The sequence below is a fragment of the Lepidochelys kempii genome, chromosome 1 (genome assembly GCF_965140265.1).
Source record: "Lepidochelys kempii isolate rLepKem1 chromosome 1, rLepKem1.hap2, whole genome shotgun sequence".
Taxonomy (NCBI): domain Eukaryota; kingdom Metazoa; phylum Chordata; order Testudines; family Cheloniidae; genus Lepidochelys; species Lepidochelys kempii.
In genome coordinates this window covers 45,064,958-45,086,610 of record NC_133256.1, presented here as the reverse complement: position 1 = coordinate 45,086,610, position 21,653 = coordinate 45,064,958, and the positions used below count along the sequence as shown (strand labels likewise).

The following is a 21,653-nucleotide window of genomic DNA, read 5'->3' as shown; positions in this document are numbered from 1 at the left end:
AGTGAGAGTGCCCTCTCTCCTATGTTTTATGCCCATTCCAGTTCTACGGTCCATGATGTCAAAAGTGGTTCTGACCAGTGAACAAGGTGAGTTGAATTTATTAAAGAAACACAGTCATTAGGCATCTTCAAACAAATAGGCTCTAAATTATAAAATGTTTTGAACATATTTGTGTGCAGAGTTTCCTTTTTTTTTTTTTTTTTTTGCTTGTACTAGCTTTTAAAGGTAATTTCTTTAATTTCAGGCTCTATCTATTATCACACTACTTTATTTCAGTAAAATCCTTGTGACTTTTGTTTCCAAGTTAATGTAAACAAGATTAGATGATAACACCTGGTCAAAATTTCTCCTTTGGGGAAAAAAACAAAAACCCTAAAAGATTGGTTAGCGTTTTGGTTAAAAATAGTGATCCTCTGAAAACTTGAAGTGGAGTTAAAGATTTGTTATACAGTTGTGACTTGACAAGTGCTTTTAACATTTGGCAAGTTTTCACATTCAGAGAGATAAATAAATCTCATGTTTAGTCAGCCATTACACAGGGTGAACGGCCAATCTTTGAAACACTTGAAAGGATGAAAAGAAACAATTAAGGACTGTGATACTGAGTTGTGCACCACTGCCTCATGGCTATAGTAAATTTCCCAGAGGACATAACATCAATTCTTACCTATGTAAAACCATGGATGTTTAGATTTCAAACTAAAAACAGTCTATATAGTGTAGTGCAGAAATGAAGCCTGTTATTCTGGAAGGATTTCATTGATTTTTTTTTTTTTAATTTTAAAGATGGTAAAGAATAGCTTATTGTTTGAAGTATGTATGTACCATATTTTGGCACCTTTAGCTCCGAATGCTCTCACAGAATTTTGAGTAGCCAAACTGATACTTTGTGAAAGTGCCAGATCATTTATTGCAAAGGAGTTTCTCTTAAGCTATTCATATTGATAATATATTTAGCGAAACAAAGATGTTTTTATCTGTACTGGTCTCTAATCATTCACATTGCCAAGGAACTACAAATGTGGAAATATCTTTCTTTAGGATTGCCTATAGTTGAGTGGCTTGATGTAGGAGACAGTTTGCCTTATAGTGATTGACTCAAAGAGCTCATTCTATTTAGCTTAACAAAGAGAAGATTAAGGGGTGACTTGGTTACTGTCTATTTGGATCTACATGGGGAACAAATATTTAATAATGGGCTCTTCAATCTAACCGAGAAAAGTATATCAGAATCCAGTGGCTGGAAGCTGAAGCTAGACAAATTCAGGCCAGAAATAAAGCATAATTTTTTAACGTTGTTTGCAGTTAACCATTGGAATTATTTACCAAGGGTGATGGTGGCTTCTCCATCATTGGCAATTTTTAAATCAAGATTGGATGATTTTCTAAAAGGTCTGCCCTAGGAATTTTTTTGTGGAAGTTCTATGACCTTTGTAATACAGGAGGTCAGACTGGTTAATCACAATGGTCCCTTCTGGCTTTGGAAACTATGAATATGTGAATTTATGCTGAATTATTAGTCATTTTATCTATATAGCACCATGAGCATATATAATGCTGTGGCATGGGCAAGCATGCCAAAAGAAGACATTCTGTCCTAAAGAATATACAGTCTAAAGGTGTAATCTGGGTGGAGTATAATACAAAAAATGCAGACAAATGTAGGAATTTTTTATTTCTGGAAATGGAGGAAGAGGATAGAGGCACTGAAGTCTTGATCCAGCAAAGCACTTGCTTTGTTGGATTAGACCCGTGTTGAACATTAGCTGGAAGCTGTTCAGCATATAAGAGGTAGCATGAACGAAACAACAAAGTTGGGAAAAGATGGACATAGAGAAAAAATAGAAGAGGAGAGCAGGAAAAGGGAAGATATAGTGGGTGGAGTTGTACAGAACTTTGCAAGTGAGAATGAGTCGTTTGATATGGAAGGACAGTGAGCGTTACTGAAAAGATTCAAGAAAGGAGATACATGGGCAGAGTGGTCGTAAAGATAATCTCCACTGGCAACACGCTCTTGTCTCTTAACAAATAATAATTTTGAAGGTGGTTCTCCTCCCCTCCGCCCCCCTGGTAAAGCATTCTAATAGTGAGATGCTGCACAGTAATTGTACGATGTGGAATTGTAACTGTAGTGGATCTTTTGTATTTTTTTATTAATCCTCTTCTCTGACCAAAGTGAATGACTTTAATTTCAATACATGCAGAGCACTGTATTGTTATCCAGATATTTTTTATTTTGACAGGTGCCCTGTTTGCTTGCATTGCCTGCTTGGAAGTTATGACTGCTGCCATTTCACTCACAGTTTTTAATAGTCTCTATGCAGCCACTGTAGCTTGGTTTCCAGGCTTTAGTTTCCTCTTATCAGCTGGTCTTTGTATAATTCCCCTGGGCATCTTGTGGTAAGTATATATCATAAGATTTTTTTATTAGAGTAGAAATATATTTATGTATGAAGTGAAGCTGGGTGGTTTAGTGGATAAATGTTGCCTTTCACCTGTTGGCTCCATATTTAAGTCTAACTTGAGTTTCCTAATATGGGGCTAAATTCTACCCCTGGATGCATGTGTGTAGCTTCCATTGGCATGAGTGGGAGCCCTGTTTGAGTGTGTGCATCTTGAGGGAAAGTTTGGCACAAAATGAGGGTAATTGAGCTGTATGAAAGCAGAGAGCTCAGTTTTGTTGTATATTCTTACCAGAGGGAGTTTTATGGGCCTGATCCAAAGCCCACTGAAGAGAATGGGAGCATTTCCATCCAGGCCCCTTTGCCTTGATCCTGCCCCATTAAAATCAACAGGATCTTTGATATTGACATTTACTTCACTGAGCATGGGATCAAGCCCTGTGTGGACAAATCTCCATGCATATCAGAAAAGCTGGGGGAAGGACAAACTTATGTCATATTTACCCACACTCAACCAGCTGTATTTCAGTAATATTCAGGACAAATTACACCTTTCCTTGGCGTTCATGATATCTGAATTCACTTGCATTCTCTCTAATGTAAACTATGCATCTGAGACTTTGAAACATGAATGGAGTTGACCCAGTTCATGTATATTCTTAGATTCATAGAAAGTTAAATATTTACTAAGAGGGATAGTGTTATTCCTCCTGAAGTCTTGTACCTTTTCACCTTGTGCTTAAACTTCATCTCAAATACCTTTTGTTCTGGATTAGCTGAGTTTTAAGATCAGAGTAAAAAGAAAAGGAGGACTTGTGGCACCTTAGGGTATGTCTACACTATGAAATTAGGTCGAATTTATAGAAGTCGTTTTTTTAGAAATCGGTTTTATATATTCGAGTGTGTGTGTCCCCACAGAAAATGCTCTAAGTGCATTAAGTGCATTAACTCGGCGGAGCGCTTCCACAGTACCGAGGCAAGCGTCGACTTCCGGAGCGTTGCACTGTAGGTAGCTATCCCACAGTTCCCGCAGTCTCCGCTGCCCATTGGAATTCTGGGTTGAGATCCCAATGCCTGATGGGGCTAAAACATTGTCGCGGGTGGTTCTGGGTACATATCGTCAGGCCCCCGTTCCCTCCCTTCCCCCGTGAAAGCAAGGGCAGACAATCATTTCGTGCCTTTTTTCCTGAGTTACCTGTGCAGACGCCATACCACGGCAAGCATGGAGCCCGCTCAGGTAACCGTCACCCTATGTCTCCTGGGTGCTGGCAGACGCGGTACGGCATTGCTACACAGTAGCAGCAACCCCTTGCCTTGTGGCAGCAGACGGTACAGTACGACTGGTAGCCGTCATCTTCATGTCCGAGGTGCTCCTGGTCGCCTCTGTGAGGTCGATCAGGAGCGCCTGGGCAGACATGGGCGCAGGGACTAAATTTGGAGTGACTTGAGCAGGTCATTCTCTTTAGTCCTGCAGTCAGTCCTATTGAACCGTCTTATGGTGAGCGGGCAGGCGATATGGACTGCTAGCAGTCGTACTGTACCATCTTATGCCGAGCAGCCATGAGATGTGGATGGCATGCAGTCCTTCTGCACCGTCTGCTGCCAGCCAAAGATGTAAAAGATAGATGGAGTGGGTCAGAACAAGAAATAGACCAGATTTGTTTTGTACTCATTTGCCTCCTCCCCTGTCTAGATCACACTGCACTCACTCACAGAGAAGGTGCAGCGAGGTAAATCTAGCCATGTATCAATCAGAGGCCAGGCTAACCTCCTTGTTCCAATAACAACGATAACTTAGGTGCACCATTTCTTATTGGAACCCTCCGTGCAGTCCTGCCTGAAATACTCCTTGATGTACAGGCACACCCTTTGTTGATTTTAGCTCCCTGAAGCCAACCCTGTAAGCCGTGTCGTCAGTCGCCCCTCCCTCCGTCAGAGCAACGGCAGACAATCGTTCCGCACCTTTTTTCTGTGCGGACGCCATACCAAGGCAAGCATGGAGGCCGCTGAGCTCATTTTGGCAATTAGGAGCACATTAACCACCACACGCATTATCCAGCAGTATATGCAGCACCAGAACATGGCAACGCGATACCGGGCGAGGAGGCGACGTCAGCGCGGTCCCGTGAGTGATCAGGACATGGACACAGATTTCTCTGAAAGCATGGGCCCTGACAATGCATGCATCATGGTGCTAATGGGGCAGGTTCATGCTGTGGAACGCCGATTCTGGGCTCGGGAAACAAGCACACTGGTGGGACTGCATAATGTTGCAGGTCTGGGACAACTCCCAGTGGCTGCGAAACTTTCGCATGCGTAAGGGCACTTTCATGGAACTTTGTGACTTGCTTTCCCCTGCCCTGAAGCGCATGAATACCAAGATGAGAGCAGCCCTCACAGTTGAGAAGCGAGTGGCGATAGCCCTGTGGAAGCTTGCAACGCCAGACAGCTACCGGTCAGTTGGGAATCAATTTGGAGTGGGCAAATCTACTGTGGGGGCTGCTGTGATGCAAGTAGCTCACGCAATCAAAGATCTGCTGATATCAAGGGTAATGACCCTGGGAAATGTGCAGGTTATAGTGGATGGCTTTGCTGCAATGGAATTCCCTAACTGTGGTGGGGCTATAGACGGAACCCATATCCCTATCTTGGCACCGGAGCACCAAGCCGCCGAGTACATAAACCGCAAGGGGTACTTTTCGATAGTGCTGCAAGCTCTGGTGGATCACAAGGGACGTTTCACCAGCATCAACGTGGGATGGCCAGGAAAGGTACATGATGCTCGCATCTTCAGGAACTCTGGTCTGTTTCAAAAGCTGCAGGAAGGGACTTTATTCCCAGACCAGAAAATAACTGTTGGGGATGTTGAAATGCCTATATGTATCCTTGGGGACCCAGCCTACCCCTTAATGCCATGGCTCATGAAGCCGTACACAGGCAGCCTGGACAGTAGTCAGGAGCTGTTCAACTACAGGCTGAGCAAGTGCAGAATGGTGGTAGAATGTGCATTTGGACGTTTAAAGGCGCGCTGGCGCAGTTTACTGACTCGCTTAGACCTCAGCGAAACCAATATTCCCACTGTTATTACTGCTTGCTGTGTGCTCCACAATATCTGTGAGAGTAAGGGGGAGACGTTTATGGCGGGGTGGGAGGCTGAGGCAAATCGCCTAGCTGCTGGTTATGCGCAGCCAGACACCAGGGCGGTTAGAAGAGCACAGGAGGGCGCGGTACGCATCAGAGAAGCTTTGAAAACCAGTTTCATGACTGGCCAGGCTATGGTGTGAAAGTTCTGTTTGTTTCTCCTTGATGAAACCCCCCGCCCCTTGGTTCACTCTACTTCCCTGTAAGCTAACCACCCTCCCCTCCTCCCTTTAATCATTGCTTGCAGAGGCAATAAAGTCATTGCTGCTTCACAGTCATGCATTCGTTATTCATTCATCACCCAAATAGGGAGATGACTACCAAGGTATCCCAGGAGGGGTGGTGGAGGAGGGAAGGAAAATGCCACACAGCACTTTAAGCACAGCACTTTAAAAGTTGACAACTTTAAAATTTATTGAATGACAGCCTTCTTTTTTTTGGGCAATCCTCTGTGGTGGAGTGGCTGGTTGGCCGGAGCCCCCCCACCGCGTTCTTGGGCGTCTGGGTGTGGAGGCTATGGAATTTGGGGAGGAGGGCGGTTGGTTACACAGGGGCTGTAGTGGCAGTCTGTGCTCCAGCTGCCTTTGCTGCAGCTCAACCATACACTGGAGCATACTGGTTTGGTCCTGCAGCAGCCTCAGCATTGAATCCTGCCTCCTCTCATCACGCTGCCGCCACATTTGAGCTTCAGCCCTGTCTTCAGCCCACCACTTACACTCTTCAGCCCTCCACCTCTCCTGCCGGTCATTTTGTGCTTTCCTGCACTCTGACATTATTTGCCTCCACGCATTCGTCTGTGCTCTGTCAGTGTGGGAGGACAGCATGAGCTCGGAGAACATTTCATCGCGAGTGCGTTTTTTTTTTCTTTCTAAGCTTCACTAGCCTCTGGGAAGGAGAAGATCCTGTGATCATTGAAACACATGCAGCTGGTGGAGAAAAAAAAAAAGGGACAGCGGTATTTAAAAAGACACATTGTATAAAACAGTCGCTACACTCTTTCAGGGTAAACCTTGCTGTTAACATTACATACATAGCACATGTGCTTTCGTTACAAGGTCGCATTTTGCCTCCTCCCACCGCGTGACTACCCCCTCAATCTTCCCCCCTCCCTGTGGCTAACAGCGGGGAACATTTCTGTTTAGCCACAGGCAAACAGCCCAGCAGGAATGGGCTCCTCTGAGTGTCCCCTGAAGAAAAGCACTCTATTTCAACCAGGTGACCATGAATTATATCTCACTCTCCTGAGGATAACACAGAGAGATAAAGAACGGATTTTGGTTGAATGCCAGCAAACATACACTGCAATGCTTTGTTCTACAGTGATTCCCGAGTACGTGTTACTGGCCTGGAGTGGTAAAGTGTCCTACCATGAAGGACGAAATAAGGCTGCCCTCCCCAGAAACCTTTTGCAAAGGCTTTAGGACTACATCTAGGAGAACCGCAAATGCCAGGGCAAAGTAATCCTTTCACATGCTTGCTTTTAAACCATGTATAGTATTTTAAAAGGTACACTCACCAGAGGTCCCTTCTCCGCCTGCTGGGTCCAGGAGGCAGCCTTGGGTGGGTTCGGGGGGTACTGGCTCCAGGTCTAGGGTGAGAAACAGTTCCTGGCTGTCGGGAAAACCGGTTTCTCCGCTTGCTTGCTGTGAGCTATCTACAACTTCCTCCTCCTCCTCATCTTCTTCGTCCCCAAAACCTACTTCCGTATTGCCTCCATCTCCATTGAAGGAGTCAAACAACACGGCTGGGGTAGTGGTGGCTGAACCCCCTAAAATGGCATGCAGCTCATCATAGAAGCAGCATGTTTGGGGCTCTGACCCAGAGCGGCTGTTCGCCTCTCTGGTTTTCTGGTAGGCTTGCCTCAGCTCCTTCAGTTTCATGCGGCACTGCTTCGGGTCCCTGTTATGGCCTCTGTCCTTCATGCCCTGGGAGATTTTGACAAAGGTTTTGGCATTTCGAAAACTGGAACGGAGTTCTGATAGCACGGATTCCTCTCCCCAAACAGCGATCAGATCCCGTACCTCCCGTTCGGTCCATGCTGGAGCTCTTTTGCGATTCTGGGACTCCATCATGGTCACCTGCAGCTTGCCACGCTGGCCAAACAGGAAATGAGATTCAAAAGTTCGCGGTTCTTTTCCTGTCTACCTGGCCAGTGCATCTGAGTTGAGAGTGCTGTCCAGAGCGGTCAGAAAGGAGCACTCTGGGATAGCTCCCGGAGGCCAATACCATCGAATTGTGTCCACAGTACCCCAAATTCGAGCTGGCAACGTCGATTTAAGCGCTAATCCACTTGTCGGGGTGGAGTAAGGAAATCGATTTTAAGAGCCCTTTAAGTCGAAATAAAGGGCTTCATTGTGTGGACGGGTGCAGGTTTAAATCGATTTAACGCTGCTAAATTCGACCTAAAGTCCTAGTGTAGACCAGGGCTTAGAGACTAACCAATTTATTTGAGCTTAAGCTTTAGTGAGCTATAGCTTACTTCATCGGATACATTAGAGTAGTGAGACGAGAAGAACACTTCCGACTTCAGTGCCTTTCAACATTTCAGAACGTTGGACCTGATTCACTACTGCATCACTCCAGCTTTATGCCACTCTAATTCAATTGAATTACCCTGGCTTTAAACTGGAGTAATATATCAGTGATTCTGAACCACTAAGTTTAATGGAGTTGGAAGATAGAGTCTCATCCTGGAAGTGGAGAGTATTTTAGAACATAAAGATACTGAGGTTCTCAAATACTCTGTTAATGGGGCCATATGAGTACCTTAGATATAGAGAGCTATAACAATCTATAATTTCCAGAATAACAGGGAAAGCTCCTTTCAAAAAGGCAGGGTTTTCTGTACAAAGGGTCATAGACACATACCAGTTAAGTAATCCATCTTGGATCCAGAACTATAGAATAGCGTGATAGTTATTTCTGAAGGTCCTCTCTTCCCTCTCCACTCCAGATTGTGCCTTATCTGTGGTATACTGCCCTTAGAATAACCTCACTCACCCTGAGAAACCATCCTTTCTGAGGGTGTCAGAGCAGAAACTGCAGCTTGTTTCAATTTGTGCTAAATCAGGCATGCTGGCTTCGTGCTTTTCACAGAGAACCAAAATGAGATTGTCTAACTTATGTTACATAGGGCAAGCATTATCATTGCTTTATTTATTAAGCCACCTGGACCTTTCTGTGCAGAAAGCCATTGGGTGGTGTTGGTGCTGATTCAGCATACTGTACATTACTGTCTTGCTAAAAATGTCTTCGTGTCTTCTCTCTCTCTTTCAGCTGGCTTATGTGCACCGGTTGGCATGAAGAGGACTTGGCATCACTTGTATATGAAGAACAATTCAGTGAAGAGAGTATTGAGAGTTGAACGAAGAATTTAACTACCTTGGTTTTCTAGTCTGTTGTGCATGATACAACCTGTTACATACACGCTGACAGGGGAATGAGTCTGACAGTTGTAGATGAAATCTGGACAGTAGCCCTGTAAGTTACCATAAAACTGTTAGCATTTCTAGTCTTTCTATTTTATGCTAGAATGAGTTTAATCCTTATACTTAACTATGCAAATAGGGTGAGAGTGGAGGGTCCTTATCAGTTTTTAAAGTATAGCAAAAATGTTTGATTTATGAATAAGAATTTAGAATGACTTATTTTTTTACATGCTGTGCTCTTGGATTTACAAATAATATCTCTTTCAGAATTAAGAGAAAATAAGTGAAAGCCATATTTTGTTGTGTCTCAGGTTTGAAAATGATTTTAAGTGAGGCATATGATGCAGCTGTGTGATCTATACTTGTGTGACAATGATAGTTTGCCAGATTATCAGCTTGTATAAATCACTGTAGTTCTGTTGAAGCCAATGGAGTTATGCCAGTTTGCACCAGCTGAGGATCTGGCCGATAGTGTGCATCTCAAAGGACTTTTGTGTTACTGTGGGGCCTGTAGGACAGTCAAAAATGAGCAAACTATATGTGTTCTCTTCCAAAAGGCAAAACTGGGAAAATTCTGGCATATACTGTAAATTAAACCATTTTTCTGCAGGTTTAATTTATATGTGAAACATTTGTGAGTGTGGAACTCACCTGTAACTTTGTTCTCAAGATGGGTTTTCCCTCTAATGTTGTAATGTGAATAACCTGTGGCAATGAGAAACCAGCATGGACTCTTTCCAATGCATTCCTTCTCATGGCAGCTAGATGCACTCATTCCATTGGTGGGATCTGTGATATCGACATTTGGCCAGTTGGAACTAGTTTGAGGTTAACTCATTTCATACACAACATCAACCAGCTGCAATATTGTGGTAACTTTTGCTCATTGCCTTCAATTTACACTCTAATCTCTAGTCGTATTCCTACAATCATTGGATGGACATGGACAAAGTCTCACTCATGAGTAAGTTATTAATTTTATATAGAAACTGTTGTGCCAGAACAGACTCATAGTCTATCCACTCCTTGTCCTGCATGTGGCAGTAACCACAGTGAGAAGGGATATCTGTTCCTGACCCTAGCTAGCGACTGGTCTATGCTGTAAAGTAGAAGGGATTTTTTTATTAGTTATTTTAACTGCAGATGTTCTTCTACAGAGCCAGATCCTGGTCCATTTAAGTAACTGAGAGTTTTGCCATTGATTTCAACAGGACCAAGGTCTAGCCCTAAATGTTTAAGCCTTTTTAATAATCTGTTAAATAATTTGTTTCAATAATATTCTAGGCTAATTATAGAGGCTGCGATTCTGCAAAGACTTAAGCACATGCATTTTCAGCACTTCAAATATTACTTGCATTGTGTAAACTTAAGTATGTGCATAAGCCAGATTGTATAAAAGGTTTTTGTTGTTTTTTTTAAACCAGTTCTAAATATGCTGCCTTTTAACTTCATCGTGTCCTTTTCCCCCCACCCTATTATGGGGCAAGATATATGTACCATTCATTTACCTACATCATAGCTCCATTTAAATCATTGTAGCATCTTTAAGAGCTCCTCTCTTGAAAGACCATAAGATCTTTCTCTTCTGTGGATCTTTTTTTATTTCTTTTATAACCTTGGTGAAGTGACTAAATCTGATCCACACATCTAATTGTTTTGCACTGAATGCACTCTAATTGTAATTAGAACTTATATAGCACTTTTCATCTTCAAGGCACTTTACAATTATTTAAGTAATGAATTCTCACCCTCTGGGGTAGATATTATCATCCCTGTTTATGAGATGAGGAAACAGAGAGGTTAAGTGACTTATCCAGGGCCACAGAGCAAGTTAGCACCAGAACTGGAATTCAGAAGGAATTCCTGGCTCGTTGGTCTTGCAGTATGATAGCTTTATGCGCAAGTCAGGCAGGCAATTGCATTATATAACGCACAACTCTGCCCTTCCCTTCTCACCCTGTTTTTTAAAAAAACCCATAGATAATTATTAAGCAGAGATTTGGTACAGTAATTAGAATAAAGTAAATTGGTTGGAGTTCACTTTAGCCTCCATATTAGGAAGGATGTTATTTTAGGAAATCAACTGTGAAATGTGAACTAACTGTATATGCACATACACTTTAAACAGCAAAAGGACAGAATTCGGGTAAGAGAAACCTCTTTGTTACCATATAGGAGAGACAGACCACAAATCTGCACAACTCAAATGACCTTCCTCTCTTCTTTCAAATTCACTTTAAGAACACCCTACTTAGCTTTAGCAAAGCCTTTCAGAGGTAATCCACCAAAAATATTGGCACCATATCAAGATTGGTGCTAAAAAAGGTGTATATTATGTGTATGATCTAGACTGCAGACTCTTCAGGACAAGGACTTTTTGCCTTCCTTTACTTTTGTACAACTCCAAGTACACTGGTGATGCTCACTAAATAGAGAGCATAAGTTCACAGGAGAGTCTAAGGACTCTTAAACACAAACTGAAAAAAGCACTTGAGTTGTAAACAACTTTTTGCTTTTAACAAAAGCAAGGACATTTTTTCCATAAGAGTGCTATGATGATTTTTTAGGCTCTTCATATAGACCACACACAATTCTGATCTGCCTACTCTGCTCATACAGGTTATATAATATTTTCTGGTGTTAACTATGTAGAGTGAAACTGTTAGGATATAGATATTCAGGTCTGTCTGTAAAGGCCTATACTCTAAGAATTTAGGTGTATTCCTATCACTTGGCTAGTTAGAGGTATAAAAGAAAGAATCAAAATCACTGTCTGCCAGTGTAAGGACCTTCTCTTACTGTGACAGTCTGAGGCCCTGTTCTTAGGCTAAGGCCTTTGGCTAAGCGACAGAGGCAGCCATAAGCTGGGAAGTGAATGGTCACATCCTCACATTCCAAACTAGTCACATTGAAATAAGGTGCTATTGGGCTGTTAGGAATTTAATCCTGTCCTTATAGTGCCTATCACCTCCAGAGAAAGGGAAGTGCCTAGAAGCTGTAAAAGGAAATTGAGGTTGATAGTTTTCTGTCTGGTAAGAACTCACTTATCAATAGACACAGCTGGGAAACTCTTATGTCTTTACAGATGTAGTTGTGAAATCCTCACTTCTGTATTGTTTTGTCATTATAGTTCCCACTTTGCTATTGTTTATTGGCATGGTCTCTGTCTGGTTCTGTGATTGCTTCTGTCTGCTGTATAATTAATTTTGCTGGGTGTAAACTAATTAAGGTGGTGGGATATAATTGGTTAGCTAATCCATGTTAGGATTGGTTAGTTAAATTTTAGTAGAATGATTGGTTAAGGTATAGCTAAGAATATTACTATATAAATTAGGGGCAAACAGGAAGTAAGTTGGGATTCGAAAATAAGGAAAAAAGGAACTTGTATTTAAGCTTGCTGGAAGTTCACCCCAATAAACATCGAATTGTTTGCACCTTCGGACTTTGGGTATTGTTGCTCTCTGTTCATGCGAGAAGGACCAGGGAAGTGAGTGGGTGAAGGAATAAGCCCCCTAACATCTTGGTGCCGGGACTTGGATACATCGCATTGGATAGGTGAGTGGCAGCCTGTAAGTCCCCCTCCCCAACAGTCCGCGCAGCTGCTTGGAGGGGGTATGGCGAACTCTCGTGATGGTAGTTGCGGGTTCTGGCAAGCTGGGGTAACGGATTTTTTGAACAAATGGATAAGGAAGAATCAGGGCCCATACCAGGTGCAGGGGTTCACCTGGGATGAGATTGAGAAGGAGATGGGAGAGGTTTTGGGAGACCCCAAGGGAAAGGAGTGTAGGAAAAAGGGAATGGTATTACAAGGTTTGTGTGCTGGGATGGCATACTGGGTAAAAAGGGAAGCTGATCTCCTCCAACACATTAAGGATTTGGAGGAGATTGTAGATCAGCAACGGATTTTAACAGAAAAATCTGTGTTAGCAGTAGAGGTAGCGGATTTGAAGGCACGGGATGCTGCACGGACAGAGGAGTCTTGTGAGGCAATCCGGAGAGAGAGGGACGAACTGCTGGGGAGAGTAGGAGACTTAGAGGAGGAATTGTATTATTGTAAACATGGGGGCAATGGATTTGGGGACCTCAAACCATCCGCCCCACTAATGGAACTGAAGGAGACACCTCCACCACCCTACCCTGAAAAAACACTGTACCCACCACTGCCGGTGGATGTTGTAAGCCGGCGATCCACAGTTACAGCCCCTGCGAGAGAGGCTACCTGGGAGGAACTGCAGGAGGCAGGAATAGTGGCCCCAGTTGCGGGGTGGGGGGACCATGCCCCACAAGTAGTAGAACAGGCAGAAATCCGCCCCTTGTCCCTGAAGGACCGGGAGGCAGTACTGGGCCGCTTGGGAAAGGTACCCCGGGATGATTGGGATCAGTTTGTGCTGTGGCTAGTGGAGGTGGGCAGGGAGATGGAGGGTCTAACTCGTGAGGACCAGGTGATCTTATGGCGTAGTCTTTTGGGACGAGGTACCTTGGGAATCGATGTGGCAGGAGTGGCACATCCATTTCTAATTCCCGGACAGGTGGCAAAACACTTGTTTGGGGTGTACTCTCGTACTGCGGGGATGAATAAGATGAAGCGAGTCCCTGGGGAAACAGGGCGGGATACACTTAATCGCATACAGGCCTGGGCACGGTGCTGGGTGGATCCCCTGGACGGTCCATGGGTGCTGCCACAGGCAGGGGCACCGGGACCTGGTGGGGGTGTGGAGCAGGGCAGGGGTGTGGAATTGCTGGAGAAATGGTTGGAGCTGAGCAATCCGCAGTTCGTGGGGCATTGAAGGTTGCAGCACCCTGAACTTGCTCCCAATCAGCTACCCCAGTTTCTGGAACAGGCAGATGTGTGGAGGCAGATGCATCAGGGGGAAGAGCCAGTCCATGCTATTACTGCGGGGGATCAATACAAGGTGGAAAGGAGTGGGTCAGCCTGGAGAGGAGGAGGTAGAGGGAGAGTTCGTGGCTTTGGGAGGGTAGTCAGGGATGAGCGGGCAGCTATAGAGCAAGAGATCCAGAGACTGCAGGCTAAACTGACTACCCACGATCTTACCAGATCAGGGGGAAAGTGGTCCCGGAGGCCAAGGGACTGGGACTGCCTGAAATGCCAGACATACAATTTTGCATGGAGACAGGAATGTGTTCGGTGCCAGGACCCCCGGTCCCCCCATGAACCAGTGGGAGAGACAGAGGTGGGTACTGCAACTTAGGGGTGCCCTGGGAGGCGTCCTGTCCATGTTCTCAGTTTAGGACGGGATGCATCTGGTCGCCCCATGCTCCAGGGGGCAATCGAAGGGAGTCCCATGAGGGATTTTTTGATAGACACTGGAGCAGCCATCAGTTTAACCACATGGGGGCAGGGGAGACCCTCAGAAGGGACTGTGACAATTGTAGGGGCAACAGGAGGGGAGACACAGTTAACCCTGAGGAGGGGACAAATCAAAGGAATCTGGGGGGAAGGGGAGATTATGTGGGGTTGTAATGATATGCTTAATCTGTTGGGGGCAGGAGATTTACACAAACTGGGACTTGTACTGGATTTAGCCAATTGGGTGTGTTTACTGGGGCAAACACAGGACGGTCAGGGCTATACCATTCCCATGGGGATAGCCACTATGACCATTAAAGCGGCACATGCCCTCCCACCACCCCCGGCTGGGTGGGAACACATCCCTGTGTGGGCTAAGGATAACCTGGATTGTGGTAGGGGCAGCATGGAGGTACTGATGGAGGGAGGGGACCCTCCCCCACAGAAACAGTACCCTATTCCTCGGGAGGCACTGGCAGAGGTGGGGGCAACTATTGAGGAGTTGGAACAGAGGGGACTGATTCGGGCAGTTGCATCCCCTTGTAATGCTGCTGTGTGGCCCGTGAGGAAGCCAAATGGTACCTGGCGCCTCACTGTGGATTACAGGGCACTAAATGCTCTGGCCAATTCGCCAGCCTCAGTGGTGGCAGCGTATCCTGAAATGTTGGCCCGTATTGGACCCCAATTCCGAATTTTCACTGTTTTGGACATAGCTAATGGATTTTGGTCTCTGCCACTAGCTACCTCGTGTCAGTATAAAACTGCATTCACATGGGAGGGCAGACAATTCTGCTGGACAGTCCTACCCCAGGGATATAGGGACTCCCCTGCAATTTTTCACAGATACATGAGACAGGCTCTGGAGGGGGTGGATTCAGCAAGGTGCATACAATATGTAGACGACCTGTTGCTAATGTCAGGGACAGAGGAAGAAGACAGGGAACTAACTGAGCAGGTCTTGCAAGCTTTGGCAAGAGCAGGATTGAAGGTCAATGGGAAAAAGGCTCAGATGGGACAGACAAGAGTGACCTACTTAGGAGTGGAAGTGTCTCAGATGGGAAGGGAAATCGATAAGGGACGGGTGCAACTGATCCAGTCCCTGCCACTGCCTACGGATGTTAAAAGCTTGCAAAGTTTTCTGGGTCTAACTGGATTTTGCAGGGATTTTGTGGCCAATTATGCAGAAATAGCCCAGCCTCTATTTGACCTAACCCGAGCCTCAACTTGGGAATGGTCAGAAGAGTGTACTGAGGCAGTGAGAGTGCTAAAGGAAAACCTGGCCAGTGCTGGCCTCCCCAGATGGGGAGAAATTCTTTTATCTGTACCCTTTGGTATCGGACACTACCATTGGTTGTGCATTAACACAGGAGTATGGAGCAAAGGACCGACCTGTGGCCTTTGCCTCTCGACTTTTGAGTGCTGTGGAATTGAAGTATGGATGGTGTGAAAAGGTGCTGTTGTGCTCCTACTGGGGGGTAGGGAAATTTAAATACCTTACGGGAATGCAGAAAGTAATAATCCGATCTCATCATGACCCCCTGCGGCTGTTAAACATGCACACTATTTTACAGGGACAAGTGAGTGGGCAGCGTATTGCTAAATGGTTGGTGGCTCTACAGGCAGAAAACATTAAAGCAGAGGTGTTAAAGGAACCCATAGTCTGGGTAGCTGGATTACATCTGGCTGGTACCCCACACCAATGTGAAGCCAGCCCAGGTAAAACCCAACATCAGGTGTTTCGGGCAGCTAATCCCAATCAGGTAAAGGAGGGGACACTGGTATGGTTTTTGGATGGAAGTTGTAGCTATCAAGGGGGACGGAAAACTGCAGGCTTAGCTGTTGTGGGAATCAGAGGCAATGAGACAGTCAGCACCATTGGTTTCTCACTAGAAGCAAAGTCAGCTCAGGAGGCAGAACTGGCAGCCTTGCTAACAGCTTTAAATGAAGTGGATCCCAAATTTGAGGCAGAATGTTGGGTGGTGGTAGATTCAGATTATGTATTTCGGGGTGCCACATTAATGCTGAGATGGTGGGCAGATAATCATTTCAGGGCAACAGACGGCTCCACAATCAAGCATGCTACCTGGTGGAAGCGAGTGGAGGGGCTGAGTCACTGTTTTACACGGATCAATGTGGTGAAGGTAAAGGCACACAAGAAAACAGGACCCCTAAGCAAAGGGAATAATCTGGCCGATGTAGAGGCCAAGCGGGCTGCGACAGAGGCACCCCCATGGCCCTGGGAGCCAGAAGAGAGTGTGCCTGTAGCAGTGTTAACAAGAAGCGGGGTGGATACAGATCGGGGAGGGCGAATTCGAGAGTTGCAGGAATCTGACCCAGGACTGGAAGGCATCATGAAACTTGGGGACAGGCATGTGCCAAAGGTGGAACTAATGGAAGGGATTTGGTGCGTCTTAACAACTGAGGGACCGGTCATGTTGTGCCCTCAGGGAAGTCGGACGGCTTTCTTAAGCTGGGTGCATGGAAGCTTGGCAGGGGGACACCCCGGGTTTGAGGAGGCCCTGGGAACTTTAAAAAGGTTGTGCTGGTGGCCAGGAATGGCAGCTGATTTAAAATCACATCTGGAACGTTGTTTGGACTGTGCCAGGCACAGCCCACCTCACAAGGTGCTAAGGGGAGAATTAATGAGACAAGCCCCAAGGGGACCATGGGAAAGGATACAGATTGATTACACAGGACCCCTACCACCAGATCACAGGAAAAACCGATTCATGTTGGTGGTAGTGGATGCTTTCAGCCGGTGGGTGGAAGCTTTCCCCACAAAGTATCAAACAGCCTGGGTAACTGCTGCAATACTGGTAAATGAGGTATTCACTCGCTGGGGGGTCCCAAAGGTGATTGACTCAGACCAAGGAGCTGCTTTTCGATCAGATCTGTTAGGGGAGCTATCGGCCCTCACTGGAATCACACAGTTGTTCCACATTGCTTACCACCCCCAGGCTGCGGGGCAGGTGGAACGCATGAACCGCACCATTAAAAGTGAGCTAAGAAAGGGAGTGGAAGTCGGAGGAAAAAACTGGTCACAGTTACTGCCCTTTGTCTTAATGAGAATAAGGGCCCGAGAATCAAAGGGCACAGGATTTTCTCCATATGAAGCTCTCATGGGAAGGCCTATGGAACGGTGGGAAAATCTACTTACCCCAGTACCTGGGGAAGTCACTACACATGGCCTAACACAAGAATGGATTTTAACTTTAATTGACCATGTAAAACAGGTACAGCAGGCGGTGGCCTGGCGAGACGAGCAAGGAGCAGCAAGAGTCAGAGCGTGGTATGACCTGCCTGGGGAGCGTAATCTACCCATGGTGGGAGATCTAGTGATGTACAAGATTCCAGGTCAACACCATCCATTCCCAGCTCCTAAATGGAAGGGCCCTTATCTTGTCCTTGACCAATTAGGGCCCAGTCTGCTATTACTGGGTACAGAGAATGGAGGACGGGAGTGGGTTCACTGCACGCAAATAAAAAGGTACAAACAGGGGATTGGGAAAGGGGACGTGTAAATTTTGTTATGTGTGTATTACAGGTTAATTCAAAAAGGAGAAAAGGATGAAAATTCCCTGGCCCTGGATGGAACACTTACTAGTGCTAATCACAATTGTCACATTTACAAATTCTATTCAGATCCCACGATGTGAAGTGTCAAAAGGAGGAAACACATGGACGGCTACACATGCAACCTGTGGTAATAAAGCTAATGAAGACTATGAGAATCTCCCCATAGAAAGATGTACCACTAATACTCCAACAGGAATTTGGCAGTGTCGGTATATGGTTTATGGATTAGATGGGGGAATCCCAACCAGATGGAGAATATCAAATTTATCAGGAAATATTGCATGGTACTCCCTGGGTGCTGCCATGATTAACGATAGTGAAAAACACAGTTACCCAGCTATGTGGTTTGTTACAGAGGGTCCAAAGAATATAACCCTCTGGTCTCCTGGAGCAAATGAACCCTCTTGGGAAAATAGGACCCCACATTTAGGGTGTGATGTTACCATATGTAACCACAATGGTACTTCCATGGAAGATAATCCCCAAAGGTGTGATTGTTATGTACATATTACATTAGGCGTAAAATCCCCTTTGGGACGCTGGGTGTACGATGAGTTAACCATTTTACAGAATGTAACCCTACAGGTGATATGGATGCCAAGTTGGAAGAATCCAAATTTAAAGTGGCCACAGCCTGGAGCCAAGAATATTCCCCGACGAGCAAATGTCTGGGAGCCATTGTGGGAGCAGGTGCAGCCAGCACTTTTTAACGTGTCCTTTCACTCTATTACATGGGTGGTACGCCCCAAGGAATGGTGGGTGGACCAAATCCATCCTAATTGTAGTATGTACATAAAAGGATTGAAACAACAATTCAATGCATGGGTGAGGGGACACACCTGGAATCGTCGTCGGAAAAGGGGATTGTGGGCAGCTGGGAACACTATGTTGGGTACATGGAATCTGGGGGACGAGTGGGTAACCAAACAATTAGTAAGCCAAAATGTGAAATTTCAACAACAAATTAATGAATTAATGGCACAGCAACTATCAGCAGTTGCCACAGGGTGGAGGACAGCAGTAGAGGTAAACTTGCAGTTAACTCATTGGGCAGGGGACCTGGTGACATGGGTAGAAGATGGCTTCAGAAGACTAACATGGGGAGAAGTGTGCATAGGTATTCAAAATGCTCAGTTAATAATGTTAATGGATATTATGAGAGATGCTTGGTCAGAACAATGGCCTTCAGTATTGAATCGGGAAGCTAGCCCATATTTATCCACAATTGCAAAAACATACCCATCTACCTGGAAAATAACATCCCCGACCTGTGGGGACAGTTCTTGTGTAATTGTTACTATGATACCATGGGAAGGAAATGCAAATAAGGTGGTTCCCTTGTACCCTATGGGAGTAAGTAGGGAAGGGGGAGCACGTTGGGAGCCACTAGGGAATAGGTGGGGGGCATGGAATGGGGTAAATTGGACTGTCATCACATTAAGCAGTTGTATATCCAGAGGAGGAATATGGATGTGCCCCTCTCCTATGACTATGGAGGAGCAGGATCAATGGCCTATTGCAAAGGGGGGGCATTTAGGGGTAATGTATATGGGGTATGGTGTATTCTGTTGGGAATGTATGCAATCCTGCAATATAACACTAGGAGGCAAAATCCTTCCAGTGTATGACAAAATTATGAACTTCTATACTCTGCCACCTGGACTATGGTGCACCAATGGATCAGTGGACTCAATCGTTGTAAACAATCGAACCAGCACCTACTACCCGATACCGTACCAAGTAGTTGAATTGGTTTGGACAATACCAAATTTCACTGTGGATATTCAATGGACACACAATATGGACAAAAGTACACAAAGATTACAAGAGCAACTTGCTGCAAGCGACAACAGTTGGACACACTTACAATACACACTACAGGATGGCGCTGACAAAATTTTAACCTTATCAAAGGAGGAGAAGCAGTGTTTTTGGTGGTGGCCAGGATGTTGGACCATACTGCAGTGGTCAGGACTCTCGGTGTTGCTGTGGAGTATCATAGCAGCTAGTGTATTGTTAACTATATGTGTGTTACATTGCATATGGAAACGATCAAGGGGGGCACAACCCCCTAGAGAACAGCCACTAATTATAACTTATAAGTAACGTAGTAAGCCCCCCCAAGTGTACTAGACAACCTGGACCCAACCTTCTCGGGCCCACTACACTGGGAAGTCTGGAACACTAATTGGAATAGGTGTGGTATGCCCGTACGAGAGAAGGTGCAGGGCACTATACCACACAAGGGGCAGTGGGACAGATGGAGCATCGACACCTTCCACCTCGATGCCTGGCCCTATCAGGAAATGTGTCGCCATATGTCCTATGCTTTTCCAGGGATACCTGGGCAAGAGGATCCCAAAAGAAAAAGAAAAAAAGGGGTGGAGTGTTAGGATATAGATATTCAGGCCTGTCTGTAAAGGCCTGTACTCTAAGAATTTAGGTGTATTCCTATCACTTGGCTAGTTAGAGGTATAAAAGAAAGAATCAAAATCACTGTCTGCCAGTGTAAGGACCTTCTCTTACTGTGACAGTCTGAGGCCCTGTTCTTAGGCTAAGGCCTTTGGCTAAGCGACAGAGGCAGCCATAAGCTGGGAAGTGAATGGTCACATCCTCACATTCCAAACTAGTCACATTGAAATAAGGTGCTATTGGGCTGTTAGGAATTTAATCCTGTCCTTATAGTGCCTATCACCTCCAGAGAAAGGGAAGTGCCTAGAAGCTGTAAAAGGAAATTGAGGTTGATAGTTTTCTGTCTGGTAAGAACTCACTTATCAATAGACACAGCTGGGAAACTCTTATGTCTTTACAGATGTAGTTGTGAAATCCTCACTTCTGTATTGTTTTGTCATTATAGTTCCCACTTTGCTATTGTTTATTGGCATGGTCTCTGTCTGGTTCTGTGATTGCTTCTGTCTGCTGTATAATTAATTTTGCTGGGTGTAAACTAATTAAGGTGGTGGGATATAATTGGTTAGCTAATCCATGTTAGGATTGGTTAGTTAAATTTTAGTAGAATGATTGGTTAAGGTATAGCTAAGAATATTACTATATAAATTAGGGGCAAACAGGAAGTAAGTTGGGATTCGAAAATAAGGAAAAAAGGAACTTGTATTTAAGCTTGCTGGAAGTTCACCCCAATAAACATCGAATTGTTTGCACCTTCGGACTTTGGGTATTGTTGCTCTCTGTTCATGCGAGAAGGACCAGGGAAGTGAGTGGGTGAAGGAATAAGCCCCCTAACAGAAACTGCTGTGTAGAAGTTAATAGCTCCTGAAAAATGTAGTGATTCAAAAAAGAGGAACGATACGATACCTTCATTCATTTCCCATTCTTTATGGAGGTTCTGTCATTGTCCCTGGCAGTAATCTGAAAAACCTAGTTCTACAATGGGACATTCCATTGGCCCAAATGAGAATTTTCACACATGATCATATTACATGGGTGGGAGAATGCAACATTTTATGTCAATTTTGCAGCACACAATGTATAAAACCATGTTTTGTGGACTTGTCTATATGGAGATGCACAATATTTCTGGTGAATATAGCACGTAAAATAAGCACGATTAAAATAAGTAGGAGATTATGCCAAAAGGTATGTAGAATCATTTCTCTCATTTATTCTGTATATAGCATGAGACACCAGATGGGTTGAGGCCTCCAGGCACTCCTGTGCTATACATTTTTAATAATAAAATCTTAAATTTTGTAGCAATTGAGTGATTTGAGAAGTGAAATATTTTTGTAAAAATGCAAGCACCCTTTTGCTGTAAGTCAATAAAGCAGAGATCTGTCT

The 21,653-nt window shown here is 44.9% G+C and overlaps 1 protein-coding gene across 4 annotated transcripts in view; it reads left to right on the top strand.

The window, feature by feature from the left end:
- SLC46A3 (solute carrier family 46 member 3) overlaps positions 1–21,138 on the top strand; it is a 33,167-nt gene extending 12,029 nt beyond the window's left edge. For 2 of the 4 annotated variants that reach the window (XM_073340775.1, XM_073340802.1), the window contains exons 4-6: positions 3–86; positions 2,244–2,400; positions 8,820–21,138. In XM_073340775.1, the coding sequence (XP_073196876.1) occupies positions 3–86; positions 2,244–2,400; positions 8,820–8,907 (329 nt within the window). In that variant the 3' untranslated portion in view covers positions 8,908–21,138. Of the gene's footprint in view, positions 1–2; positions 90–2,243; positions 2,401–8,819 lie in introns of those variants that run through there. The other 2 variants (XM_073340784.1, XM_073340819.1) reach the window with 2 other exon arrangements.
- The last annotated feature ends 515 nt before the right edge of the window (positions 21,139–21,653 follow it).